Below are 12,763 nucleotides of genomic sequence, written 5' to 3' on the forward strand. Positions count from 1 at the left end.
TGACATGGTGGTGTTGAGAGTTGTGCTGGTGTGAGTGGATCCGACAAAGCAGTGCCTCTGGAGAATTTAAACACCTCATTGTCACTGCTGGACAGGAAATGCTCCATCAACCAGCATCATGTGGGCAGCATCCTGTGTTCAGCATCAAGTAGGCAGCATCCCATGGGCACTGATGAAGAACTAGCAGATAAGCAACAAACTGTGCAGCAACAGATTTAAAGATTCTGGCTCTGACTTTTCACTCACAATGTAAAGCCGATGTAGGTAGAAGTGTCTAATAGAGTGAACAGCGTTTTAAACCTACTGTATAGTATACACCAGTAAACCATTATGCAACTAAAAAAAGAAAATAAAAGCAGAAACAAGCAGGTGGTGATAATGTTATACTGGATAGTGTATAACAATAGAGTACAATATATCAAATGCTGTGGTTTCATAAAGTAAAATCTCATATGTATACATAAATATTTTGTCAACAATAATAATAATAATAATAATAACCCTCTCCTGCTTCTCCTCTCCCAATTTTGTATGACTGACAGTAGTTCCCAGAGAAATAAACTCCATTTACAAACACGTTGTCCAATCAAATACAATATCTTTATTGGCATTTATTGGCACACAAGCCTTTAAAATGTTTGGTTACATGCTTTGGTCAAACACAAGGGAACAAATACAAAAGTCTTTATTTAAAAATGTAACACCCATCCACTCACACAACACAAGGGAACAAATACAAAAGTCTTTATTTAAAAATGTAACACCCATCCACTCACACAACACAAGGGAACAAATACAAAAGTCTTTATTTAAAAATGTAACACCCATCCACTCACACAACACAAGGGAACAAATACAAAAGTCTTTATTTAAAAATGTAACACCCATCCACTCACACAACACAAGGGAACAAATACAAAAGTCTTTATTTAAAAATGTAACACCCATCCACTCACACAACACAAGGGAACAAATACAAAAGTCTTTATTTAAAAATGTAACACCCAGCCAATCACACACCCAGCCAATCACACACACAGCCACTCACACACCCAGATCCTCGTAAAGCTGGCTGCAGAACTGGCTGCAGAATCCAGGGTGCTCGTTGTCGCTGTAAAATGCCACAAGCTCCCCTCGTCTCCCACGCCCAACGTAGCCTGTAATATAAGTAAAAGCGCACACATTCACAAAGCAACTCTCAAGCCCCAATACCCTAAATCTATAGGCTTACCAATTTCTGACCTCAGGACAAATTATCAAAATGTATATAGAACAACATACCCAGTATGCAGTCTTTATAAATTTCTTGACAGTTCTGGCAGCACTGCAGTTCATACATCCTGCGAAACTCGTCTTTATATGCAGCACTGTGATGTTTCCATGGCACTACACCTGTAGGTTTAAAAAAATCAAGGTTTTTAAAATGATTATAAAATCAGTGAGTATAATCCCTTTTCTAAAAGGAAAACAAATATCTTAACTTTACTGAAATATCATGCTTACTGTCAAGCCACTCGAAATGTGCCCGGGCCCGGAATGATTGTTGTCCAACAATGTCCCGGAAGAGACGACAAACCAGTGACAGCTTTAAAAAAGCTTTGTCACCCTCTTCCAGAACTGTGTCTATGAGAATGTCCTCAATGACCATAAGGGGCATCTGTGAAAGACATAGAAGCATGTAGATTTTGATTCATGAAAATGATAATAATTAAAAAAAAATGACCAGATAACATTCTAAGGCTGCAACCAATTACTATTTTGGTATTCTACTAATCTGAGTTGGCACTTATTATTTCAATCATATCCCCAATCTCTGATTACTGTAGGAATGGCTAGCATTTTTGCCTGAAGACTGTACAAGTCAGTGTCATTCTGTTGACTAATCTCTGCCTTAATGTAACAAAACAGCTCTCTGCTTTTCTATCCCTTAAAAATAATAGCTCTCCAATTGATTGTGGGCTTCAAATGCCCTTTAAATGAGTAGTCAACACTAGGTCAAGTCGAAATTTCAAATAATGTCAACTTATCTTTTCATCCCAATTCAGACTTTTGAAAACTAACCACAACAGTAAAACATTTTAAACGGCCCAGTAAAATTAACCCGAAATAAAAACCACACATCCACACCCACACACCTGGTGAAAGGAGACGTGGCCCATTCTATCTCCTTCATCAGTCACACGTTCAACACGCTGAACTTTCCTGAGAGAAAATATAATAAAATTAATACCATGCAAGAAGGGACCACGAAACACATTACAAGCTTTATCAGCTGCTATAAACAAACGTTCTATTATATTGGTATATATTATGATGTGCCATCATTGATTCAAACTACACCACCACACCTGGCAGGTTCCTTCTTCATGCACTCATCCTGCTCACTTGCCTCTTCTGGTGCATTACAGCTAGTCATTCTATAATGGAACACAGTTGCTATTAATTTTTCAACATCTCAATCCAAATTATATTCATTAGTAAAACCATAGCATAGTAGACTGCATTCATTATTAAAAGTGACATTTTGTGTTGATTTGGGAGAAGCCACTTGTTCTTGTTTGAATGGTATACAAACAGCAGTATGCATTACATTATCAACAATAAAAGAAAACACGCTAATAAATAAATTACGCTATGTAATTCATATGTTATGAGTTTCACATTTTGAACTGATTTACTAAAATAAAGTAACTTTTCAAATAAACACTTTTTTTAGATGCACTAGTATAAACCTTAAGACATTTAGCTTGAGTGATAGGTGCAAGTACCCTTCATTTGACATGTTCTCTAAAAGAATTCGGCACCACCATCTCCGGAGCTGTGGGATATCACGCTAACAAACGAAAGACAAAAGTTTAGAATGCAGCTTAAAGCCTTATTGAAAGCAGATGGTCTATAAAGTAAGAATAATTACCTGGCTGAAGTCAAATGGCCAACCGAGTGCCATGTATAACCCATACTGAAATGCACAACATATTGAAGATTAAACACTCGAATGAGACTAGCATTGTATATTCTGTATTTTGATTATGTTTAGCACACCGTTTAGCATTCCATGAGTCTCTCTACACTCTACTGTTCTTGATTTAATCTGAAGCTACATGATGTTTGGAGGTGTGTAGTGATGAACTCTGAAGCTACATGAAGTTTGGAGGTGTGTAGTGATGTAGTGACTCTGCAGAAAGTTGGTGAACTCAGCATCCGCTGACCCCGCTCTGTTATTTTACACTGACAGAGCGCAGAGTCGCTGTCGTTCCCAGTCTCTTCCACTGTGTTATAATATCACTGAAAATTGCCTGTGGAATATTTAGTGAAATTTCACGACTGGACTTGTTGCACAGGTGCTGCAGCCTATCACATTATCACAGTGCTGGAGTTCACTGAGCTCCTGAGACCCATTCTTTCACTAATGTTTGTAGAAGCAGTCTGCATGACTAGCTGCTTGGTTTAATACAACTGTGGCCATATAAGTGATTGAACAACAAGTTCAAATAATCTGGATGGTGAGCAAATACTTTTTGCAATATAGTGCATAAACAACTGCCTGTATTATTTTACTTTTATCTTACCATGATCATGAAAATACCACAGTCATCAGCCTCTATCTGAGCAGGAATGTTCTGTCAAAAAAAAAATGTAAGAATTGCTAACATAGAATGACTGTACAAAGAATGAAAAAAAAAGTTTGCAGTTTATACCTTGTTTTTGATGAGCTTCCAGTGGCCAGGGGCCAGTCGTATTGCAATTGAGCTGCAAAAGACACAAAAAGCTGAAAAACTGTACAATACAAGAAAACTCTTCAAACAGCGCAGAACTCAGTATGAACATTAGGACAGCTTAGAACCACCACCAAACCCAGAAGCCATAGACAACAGCCATATATTTAAAAAATAGCAACTTTATTTTAATGTGCAACTTTAATTCAAATATGCAACTTTAATTGCATCAGTAATTAGAAGACAGCTGTCTATGACTTTCAGAACATGCAGGAAGAGAGAGAAGAGCACAAACATTTTACTTTAAGAACTCAGTCATAAAAAAGGGAACATTTTTTTTCCAGAACACAACAATGAACAGCTACTTTTTTGTCAACATTAAACCTGAAAATAGTCAAACTGCTCGTGTCTCCAGAACCAGTAGGGTTAGCTGAGTCAAGCTGATAAATCCTAAAAAGTTTCGGCATCAGGACCTGTGAAGTACACAAACTGACTGTAATGTAGTGAAGGTTAATCTATACTTTTGATTCACAAATGCAAGCCATGGTGAAAGGATGAACCTGTAAATATACTAATTCAAGCAAACACTAAACAATGACAGGGAAACTTATTAATCAAAGAAATGAGTGTTTGTGTGAACCAGATTTTGTGGTTCAGTCTGACTGCTGAATCAAGCTCACATCATTTCTGTAGACAATTTTGGCACAGAACTGTTCCATTAGCAACAATGCATGAATTTACATCAGTGTTCACAGAAACAATTGTTTACTTTTAGAGAACACAAGAGCATCATGTATGAATGAATACATGTTTCAGTTGCAAACAAGAAAGTGACCCAACAAATATATTGAAATACTTACGCAGAGGAACCAGTGTCCAGGTTTCCACACAGGGAACAGGATGCAGTCTTTGAATGCAGCATCATCCTTTGAGTGTTAATTGAAACATTAAGTATATATCTTTATGCTCCAAGGTTACCATACTGTTACATACTGTGTATACTTCATACACAACTACTAAACATAAAAAGAACCGCATGTTTTGCATATGTCAATGCACCACTCACAGGAAGAGCAAGAAAAGGGTCTTGTTGGCAAGGTGGATGCCAGGTGGCAACAACGTAGGCATCCACTGCGTGAACATCTTTTCCCTGATAACATAAACTTAAATTAAAACAGCAAGTCTTACTATTTTTAAGTAAATATACGTTACTGTGTGTATTGTAACCAAATTGCTCTTTACAGACCTTTTCCCTGGCAAACCTGCAGACCATCTCAAAGCAACAGTTGGCAATCTGTACCAGAAAGAGTGAAAGAGAAGATGTAAAAACTGAGTAAAATCTATCCATTCAGAAACATCGTGGGATGACATAATAGCTATTTACTAACTTTTGCTTCCAACTGTTGCTTTAATCCTAAGGTCAGGAAGTCCCATCTTGATAAAACAGTGGTGCCCAGGAATCCCAACCACTCAGTATCTGATTTTGTGGGATCCAGCACATAAGAAAGCCTTTTCTATATACACGCACACATGTACAAAAGAAAGGACAAAAATGTTGCATTTGTATCACAAAAAGCACATTTTAAGATACATGGTTAAGAACACAAGCAGATACCATCAAATTAGGACAAACACAAATATATATTACTGTTATAATACTACCCTGATATTTTGCAACTAGGAAGGGCCTGGTAGCAGGCAATAAGCATCTACAAATATCCCCCTGTAAAACATGCACCTCCAAGTCCCCAGTCGCGAGTTTGGCACTTATGTGGTCCAGATGCGATAGTCCCCAACAGTCATCATTGCACACTACTATATCCCCTGCTGATCCTGTGAAAACATTCATGAAAATAATGAAAAGTATAAAACATATTAAAGTACAAACAGGACTACAGAATCATATATTGGGGTCATACCAGTGGATGGCACAGGTCCATGGACTGCTGCAGCAGCTTGAATCATTCTTTCAGCTGGAGCTTCTGTTGCTGCTGCTCCTTCGGATGGAGCTTCTGCTGCTGCTGCTCTATCAGCTAGAGCTTCTGCTGCTGCTGCTCCTTCGGACGGAGCTTCTGCTGCTGCTGCTCTATCAGCTAGAGCTTCTGCTGCTGCTGCTCCTTCGGACGGAGCTTCTGCTGCTGCTGCTCTATCAGCTAGAGCTGCTGCTGCTCCTTCGGACGGAGCTTCTGCTGCTGCTGCTCTATCAGCTAGAGCTTCTGCTGCTGCTGCTCCTTCGGACGGAGCTTCTGCTGCTGCTGCAAGAGTTATTATGTTGTTCTGTATACATTTCTCATTTCAACACAAATGCTGAGCAATGTTTCAAACAGATATGAAAGATAGTGCTTTTTCACATTAAAATGAAATATCTTCTTAAATCACCCATAAAAAATGAAATGAAAAAAAAACTGTGAAATTCATAAATACATACCCAACACTGTCTGACCGTAGTTGTTCAATTGTATGTCCAGTCCAATGCCCAAATTCTTCTTCATGTTTTCTAATGTTTTTAAATTCCTATAGTTGTTGTAGTGATTCAAAATGCTTCGCATCAAAAAGACGTGTGACGAGGGAGTCATCATATTTAGAAAATGATTGTTTTTCTTCATTCCAGAGAAGAGCTGTTCGGCACATTGGCTGTTGACCCAACCACATAACTCTGGGACCAGTTCCAACTTGCGCAAGACCTCCCGGACATCTTTGGAGTTAGCCTCATGAAATCGATCATAAAGAGCATAATGCTCAGATGATCCAGTCAGAGGGTGGGCATTTTTATCAGGTACAGGCTTCTTGTTGACCAGCCACGGTAAGTTTACTTTTATCTGCCCAGTAGTGGCAAGTGTGATGTTTTCTTCAGTGGGTTCAAGCAGCCTACCCTCATAAGGACTGAAAGGCAATGTTTCCGGTTTGCGTAAATTTGTATGTGTAGCCAACCCTCTGGCAAAATCATACAATGAAACATTTGGAAAATGTTTCATTGACAGCAACAGATCAGCAAAGTCCCTTGGGCTCTCAGCTCTTATGTTAAATTTTACACTGTACACCACAGCACAAGGACAGGTGACCACAGCCCATCCACCTGTTACAGGAAACCACAGATCACACAAAAAAATCATTTTTTAAATAAAGAAAAAATGTTACACAACAAAGACCTGTAAACCAATTGTTTGTATGAGTTGTAACAGAACACAGCTTACCAGAAGCTCCCCAGATCTGTGAAAACACCTTGTCATAACTTGCTCTGTTCTTCATTTCATTTTGCAGTCTTCCAACCAAGTCCATCCTTGAGCCCTTGGGGTCTATGCCACACTGCTTGCACAGAGAACGCACAACTTCCATCTATAATAAAACAAGTGTAGTTTGTTTAGTACGATTTAGTAACACACACCTATGACAGAATTGGAAGATGCTGATTTGAGTAGTAAATAACCTTGAGCTTAAGAAGTTCATCGGTCAGTCGGTCCTCTGTGAGGTCAAACTCTGCTTCCTTCACTGCACTATAAGGAGAATGGACTTTTTTGTACTCTGTGTTGAGTACAAAATCCGAACCTCTAGTGTGAGGACCAATCCACGGTGCCCAATTATGGTAACTGGGATGGACCACAAAAGGATTTGCCTTAGGACCTTTAAATGATGAAATAACAACAGTGCATCATTTTATGATAAACAATAAATCAAAGCTTAGAATACAGTTATTCCTACTCACAACTGTATTAATTAGTTAGTAATAAACTAAAATTTTAAATTACTCAACAAAACTACTGTAACAAGTGTTTTCTCCAACTTACACAAAATTTACATTTTATAGACTGCAATCCCAGGATTATTTAACCCCTTCATAACAATCTTTAGTACTTAGCAGAGCACCCTTTTACTGTTATGGACTGTAGCCTATTTCTTCTATAGTTAACGCTCTTCAGCTGTGACTTAGTATATTTTGCTAATGGACCTACTTTGCTACAGAGTTTGAATAATTTTGAAGGCAATTTTGTGTGTAGTACCTACTTTGAACAAACCCACGACTGATCATTTCAAGAGAAACCATTTCCCAGAAATCCTTAGCATTCACTTTGCCATCAAAGTTCTGTGGCGGTTCCTCAATGCTGCTTACTAAAGAAACAAACAAACAAACAAAGACAAATAGTAATTTGTCAACAAGTTTTACTTAATAAATATGGTAAAACAGTGGTGCCTGATAATAAATTATAACTTACCAGGCATGCTAAAAACACCCTTCTTATGAAGGTCCATCACAACAGTTGCTGGATGATAACCACACGATACACATGAATATGTGTAAGTGAGGTCTGAGAGTGCTTCAAAGCTCAAGTAGGCATGCAGGATCCTTTGCTTGGAAGGATAGGTTTTACCAGAGGTTTTCTCCAACACTTCAATGGCACTACCAACAGCCTGGTGTGTCTGCCAAATTAATGTTCGAAATTTAAAAACTTGAAAAGACATTATTTTAAATAACCATTTATATATGTTACATGTTTCATACCTGAAGACTGTTGCGTAAGAAATGGCACATGTACATGGACAGAAGTATGTGGTCATCAAAATTATGGACGCCATCAGACCATTCCTGGTATCGATATACCATGCCACATCTGTAGCACAATTTGCTGTACGTAGAAATTCCTAATGAAAACAAGTGACTGTAAAGGTTAAATGTATTCATCACTGCTAATGCATGAAATGTCTAACACTAAAATCAGTGCATTTTGCCTCCTTAATAAGACAACAAATGTAACAAGTGAAAATTAAGACTGAAACAATCCCTACAGTATAGAAGTGAATTATTAAAATTGTGTGACAAACAACATACCTTCTATCACATCTGTGACGGTCAAGATTTTGGCCTTTGATGATATGAGCAGTGGTTCACTTAGAGGAGTATGCTCTAAACATTCTGTGCAGAAGGTTTCTGATGGTATGAAATGCTCAGGAAAATTGTTGGTCTTGACCACATCTGGGGGTAGCACTGCAGGCAGTTTCTTCTTGTGAAAAATGTACTGAACCATCCTTGAAAGATTTTTGCCCTCAGGTGGGTATTGGCTCTGTTCGGCTTGATCAGTGCCTTCAACTTCAGTGGGAAAATGTTGCGTTAAGTTTTCTTCCACACTTCTGGTTCTTCTGAAGAGTGTGGGGTCAGTTTCAAATAAATGCCACTTGGCAATCATTTTGTGGATGCAGGACTGTCTTGGTCTTGCACATGGGCAATGCCATGAAATGTTTTTAGAGTCATATGTGACCATGACTCTACCAAGTCTGCTATAATACGATATCTTTCCCTCAAACACAGAAACATACTTTTTGGAGGGAGGTCCACACACAGTCACCACACATGATAACTTGGCTCCCGCATCATTTGCCTCTTGCTGACGTGCCAAACATTTTTGTTTTTTATCCTCACCAAACCACTTGTCTCGCACCATAGTATCTAAAACGTCTTCTGTGAGAGATGAAGTGTCTGATTCGGATGGTGGACAGTACGTGAGGGATTGAATGTGGTGGCACTCAAATGGACGGAGATTTGATCTCTCTGCACACTCTGCATTAATTCTGCAGATGTCCATCTCACATTTAATTTTTTGGTCAGGACCCCATGTCCTTTTAATTACATGTATTGGTGTGCTGGGTGCCGTGAAAGACTTTGAGACTGCAAACACACCATTTTTGTAGTCAACACAATGAGCACTGAGGTGGTTCCTGGCTGTTATGTCTGATTTTATAGGAGCATGTCGTCTTAGGATGTGCAGTCGTAGGTTTCGTCTATTAAGGATGATTCCACAGTGACTACACATCACTGTAGCTTTCTTCTCTCTCTGGAGTGGTGGAGGTGGTGGCGGAGGTGGAGGTGGTGGAGGTGGTGGCGGAGGTGGAGGTGGTGGCGGAGGTGGTGGCGGCGGTGGTGGCGGAGGTGGAGGTGGCACAGAGGATGCAAGACCAGAACTGGGAGAAGGTGTATCAGGAGTAGCTGGCGGAGGGGGAGCTGGACATGCATCAGAAGCAGCAACAGTCTGTGGATTAAACCCTTCTGCTATAGTGGTCTTGGTTGCACTGCTGCACAGAGACAAATGATTTCTGAACTGGTCTTTGCGTATTATTGTCTGGCTGCAGTAGACACAATGAAAGTGTGCTGTGGGTCTGCAATTATTGCTGCATTTACAGATGAAGGAACCTGTAAGACCAAAATTCACACAACATGCAATTTAGCCTATAAATATTAATATTCTTCAACTCATTCTGCCCATCAATTGAGTGTAAGATGTAAGTGCATTTGCTGAATCAAGATATTACATTTACATTTTTATTCGTTATAGCCAATAAAATGAATATCTCTCTCTGTTTAAAGAAATACTTCCCCCATACCGTTATGCTCTACTGCTTGTTTGATGTGGTTTTGTAGATGTAGGCTGAATTTAAATCGCTGGTCAGTGTCAAAACTGCAGCAGGGGCATTTGAAGACACCACACTGGCAAAACCGTGAAGGGTCAGGAGTGGCCTGGACATATGTTGGATGCTGTAAAACAGAAAGCAACAAAACACAACATGAGCTTACAATTACTATATCGGTGCACATTAATTGTAACTACATTCAATACAAAGGTAATAAATGTGCATCGACTTAACCCTCCTGTTACGTTACAGGTCAAATTGACCCATTTAGTAAATTAGTAAAAGTATTTTTTTCTGTATGAAACGTCTTCAGCTTGCCTTTATTTGTATAATTAACATATAACATGAAAATGGTTAATTTCATATTTGCAACAACCCTCTGCAAAAACTAAAACTAAAACGAAATTGTTATGTGTTTCAACGTTATGTAAAACTATTGTGATGGTTATGTTGGTCATTCAAAAGTAATAAAGTAATGAAACATAAAAAAAAGTTTGAACTTTTTTTTATGAAAAACAAGTTAATTATCTTAACTAACCTATTACCTCTTTAGGTAGGGAACACTATTGCACTAAATATTGATAGAACAATTAGCAATGGAGTTAGTTATAAAATATTTACTCTTCTGGTTTGGATTATTTTGGTTTCAGACATCTTTTGGATAATTAAAAATGAACCAGGTCAAATTAACCCGGGAATACCATTGCTATTCCTAACAAATGAACATAATAGGAGGATTAAGCATTGATATCTTCAAAGATTTATTTGTAGGACTAAGACTTTGAACCAAGTTTTAGTTAGCAAGGTTATATTGCTATCTTGTTAGCCAATTAACTTCTTGTATAGACAGTAAACTGTTTTTTAGGTTAGCTGACTATAACCCCTAGCTATGTCTTAATAACAAAACTGATGCCTAGCTCACTACTAGCTATGAGAGTTTATCTGTGGCAACATTAATTGGTAGCACATTTAGCCCATAAAACAGAAGGAAAGATTACTAAAGTTTTACTTAGACAAGACTGGATGCAATTATGCCTTAGAATCCATCTAAAAAATACGCCAGTATGACTAGCTAGAAGCTAACAAACCACATGGTACACGCGCCGATGTAGAACCTTCATGTAACGTTACGTATCTACGACTCACCGTGTATTTATAAAATGTAATATAGAAAAACAAGAGGACATTATAAAAAATAGCTCTTTTAACTTACAAACAAACTCAATATTTGTACTTACCGCCATAACCGGAGATATAAATCAGATAAATGCTCTAGCTGCTTTCTCGGCTACAGTTCCTGTTTACCGGGAGTAAGTGTAGGCGTTTGTGATGGACATAACGTGGGTGTTGCTTTAGACCTAAGGCGGAGTTGGATATGGGCGGAGTTGGATGTGGGCGGAGTTGGATGTCCAACTCCGCCTTCCTACAGGCTGCAGCGAGCGGCTCCTCGCTTCGTTTGGCTCATTCTGTGCGGCTCACAGCTGCTGCTTTTATAGTAACTCCAGTACATCCCAGCTGTTCAGAGGGAAAATTAAAAAGGAGGAAAAAAGCCTCGGACTTCAGCTTATTTGTCCGGCGAACGACTAAATGTTAAAGTTACTTAAATTCCAACCATTGGATTAAATTTACTTTTGTTAAACATCTCACCAATCATTCTCCCACAGCAACCAAAGAACCAATCCCTATCGTGCATTTTTACATTTGCTTGAAAGCAGTTGTATGGAAAAGTTGGTTTAGCCTAAAAATAAACCAGTGGTATACATCCTTTCTTACATGTAAAATATCAAACTACAGACCTCTTAATTTCACTAATGATTATACCAAATCTAAAGATATATATTATATAAATATATATTCATAATCTTATGAGTTGCTTGTCAAGATGGCTTACTTCATGTAACAATATTATACGTTTACATAGGCTTTCAATTACCATTATCTAAAATTACTTTTAATATTATTTTATTAGGAGAAATTCTTAAACAATATGAATTAATAATGCACTGACGTTCATCTGATATCAAATGTGTAAATAATGTTTTCACTAGCATGAAGTGCATTTTGTATATAGAGATCTAAAATATAACACCTGTAACTTAAATTCTGAATAGTACAAATGCTAATTTGAGTAATTTTATTTTCTGTAGTAGAAATGGGAATTATTTGAAAGGTATCAATATATATATCAAAGGTAACATATAGGCTACCTAGTAAAAATTATATTCATGATCCTGGTAATAAGACTAGTTAAAATGTATTTATAGATCTGTAGATCAGCATGTTGTCATCCTTCTTCTTCTTCTTCTTCTTCTTCTTCTTCTTCTTATTATTATTATTATTATTATTATTATTATTATTATGAAATGGTTTATAGCTGTGTAAAATGGCTTGGGATATTTGTGAACCCTGCCTACTCTCTGACCCTAAATTATAATTATTATTATTATTGTGTTTTTTTTTTTTTAGATGGAACAAAACTTCAGGAGAGCTTCACTCTACCACAAGGGCTGTTCCATTCATCTTAAATGCATTGCAAAAGTCACCCAGTCCACTGCAGGGTCCTTTAGTTTCAAGGAGAAAGTTTCAGCTGAGTTTGTAACTAAACACCTCTGTGCACTGAGGGATGGGTGGTCAGTGTTCTCCTTATC

At 38.0% G+C, this 12,763-nt stretch overlaps 5 protein-coding genes across 5 annotated transcripts in view; all 5 read right to left on the reverse strand.

Annotated features, from left to right (window-relative positions):
• LOC125801445 (zinc finger protein 239-like) overlaps positions 1-12,763 on the reverse strand; it is a 173,482-nt gene that overhangs the window by 148,845 nt on the left and 11,874 nt on the right. The window lies entirely within an intron of this gene.
• LOC125801539 (gastrula zinc finger protein XlCGF49.1-like) overlaps positions 1-12,763 on the reverse strand; it is a 143,742-nt gene that overhangs the window by 77,062 nt on the left and 53,917 nt on the right. The gene's annotated exons all lie outside the window — the stretch shown is intronic.
• Positions 1-12,763, reverse strand: part of LOC125801664 (zinc finger protein 271-like) — a 102,210-nt gene that overhangs the window by 33,650 nt on the left and 55,797 nt on the right. The gene's annotated exons all lie outside the window — the stretch shown is intronic.
• LOC111188756 (zinc finger protein 665-like) overlaps positions 1-12,763 on the reverse strand; it is a 427,711-nt gene that overhangs the window by 18,745 nt on the left and 396,203 nt on the right. The window lies entirely within an intron of this gene.
• Positions 1,045-11,558, reverse strand: LOC111191365 (uncharacterized). Its single transcript, XM_049478458.1, has 25 exons — positions 11,354-11,558; positions 10,089-10,239; positions 8,542-9,897; positions 8,215-8,354; positions 7,928-8,132; positions 7,719-7,823; positions 7,144-7,337; positions 6,911-7,052; positions 6,145-6,792; positions 5,636-5,857; positions 5,455-5,549; positions 5,105-5,230; positions 4,963-5,010; positions 4,783-4,866; positions 4,577-4,642; positions 4,101-4,189; positions 3,699-3,750; positions 3,570-3,620; positions 2,915-2,959; positions 2,769-2,833; positions 2,349-2,417; positions 2,136-2,202; positions 1,504-1,657; positions 1,282-1,392; positions 1,045-1,157 (listed from the first exon to the last, which is right to left on the reverse strand). Exons 1-25 carry the CDS (start codon positions 11,357-11,359, stop codon positions 1,045-1,047), a joined length of 4,404 nt encoding a protein of 1,467 aa, XP_049334415.1. The 5' UTR covers positions 11,360-11,558.

This window comes from Astyanax mexicanus, chromosome 4 (genome assembly GCF_023375975.1).
Source record: "Astyanax mexicanus isolate ESR-SI-001 chromosome 4, AstMex3_surface, whole genome shotgun sequence".
NCBI lineage: Eukaryota > Metazoa > Chordata > Actinopteri > Characiformes > Acestrorhamphidae > Astyanax > Astyanax mexicanus.

Bases quoted from the DNA above. Each gene is read 5' to 3' on its own strand.
- LOC111191365 (XM_049478458.1), bottom strand. The intron at 8,355-8,541 runs GTATGTTGTTTG...TGTTTTCATTAG, and splicing joins CGTCACAGATGTGATAGAAG to GAATTTCTACGTACAGCAAA. The intron at 7,053-7,143 runs GTTATTTACTAC...GTTTTATTATAG, and splicing joins ATGAACTTCTTAAGCTCAAG to ATGGAAGTTGTGCGTTCTCT.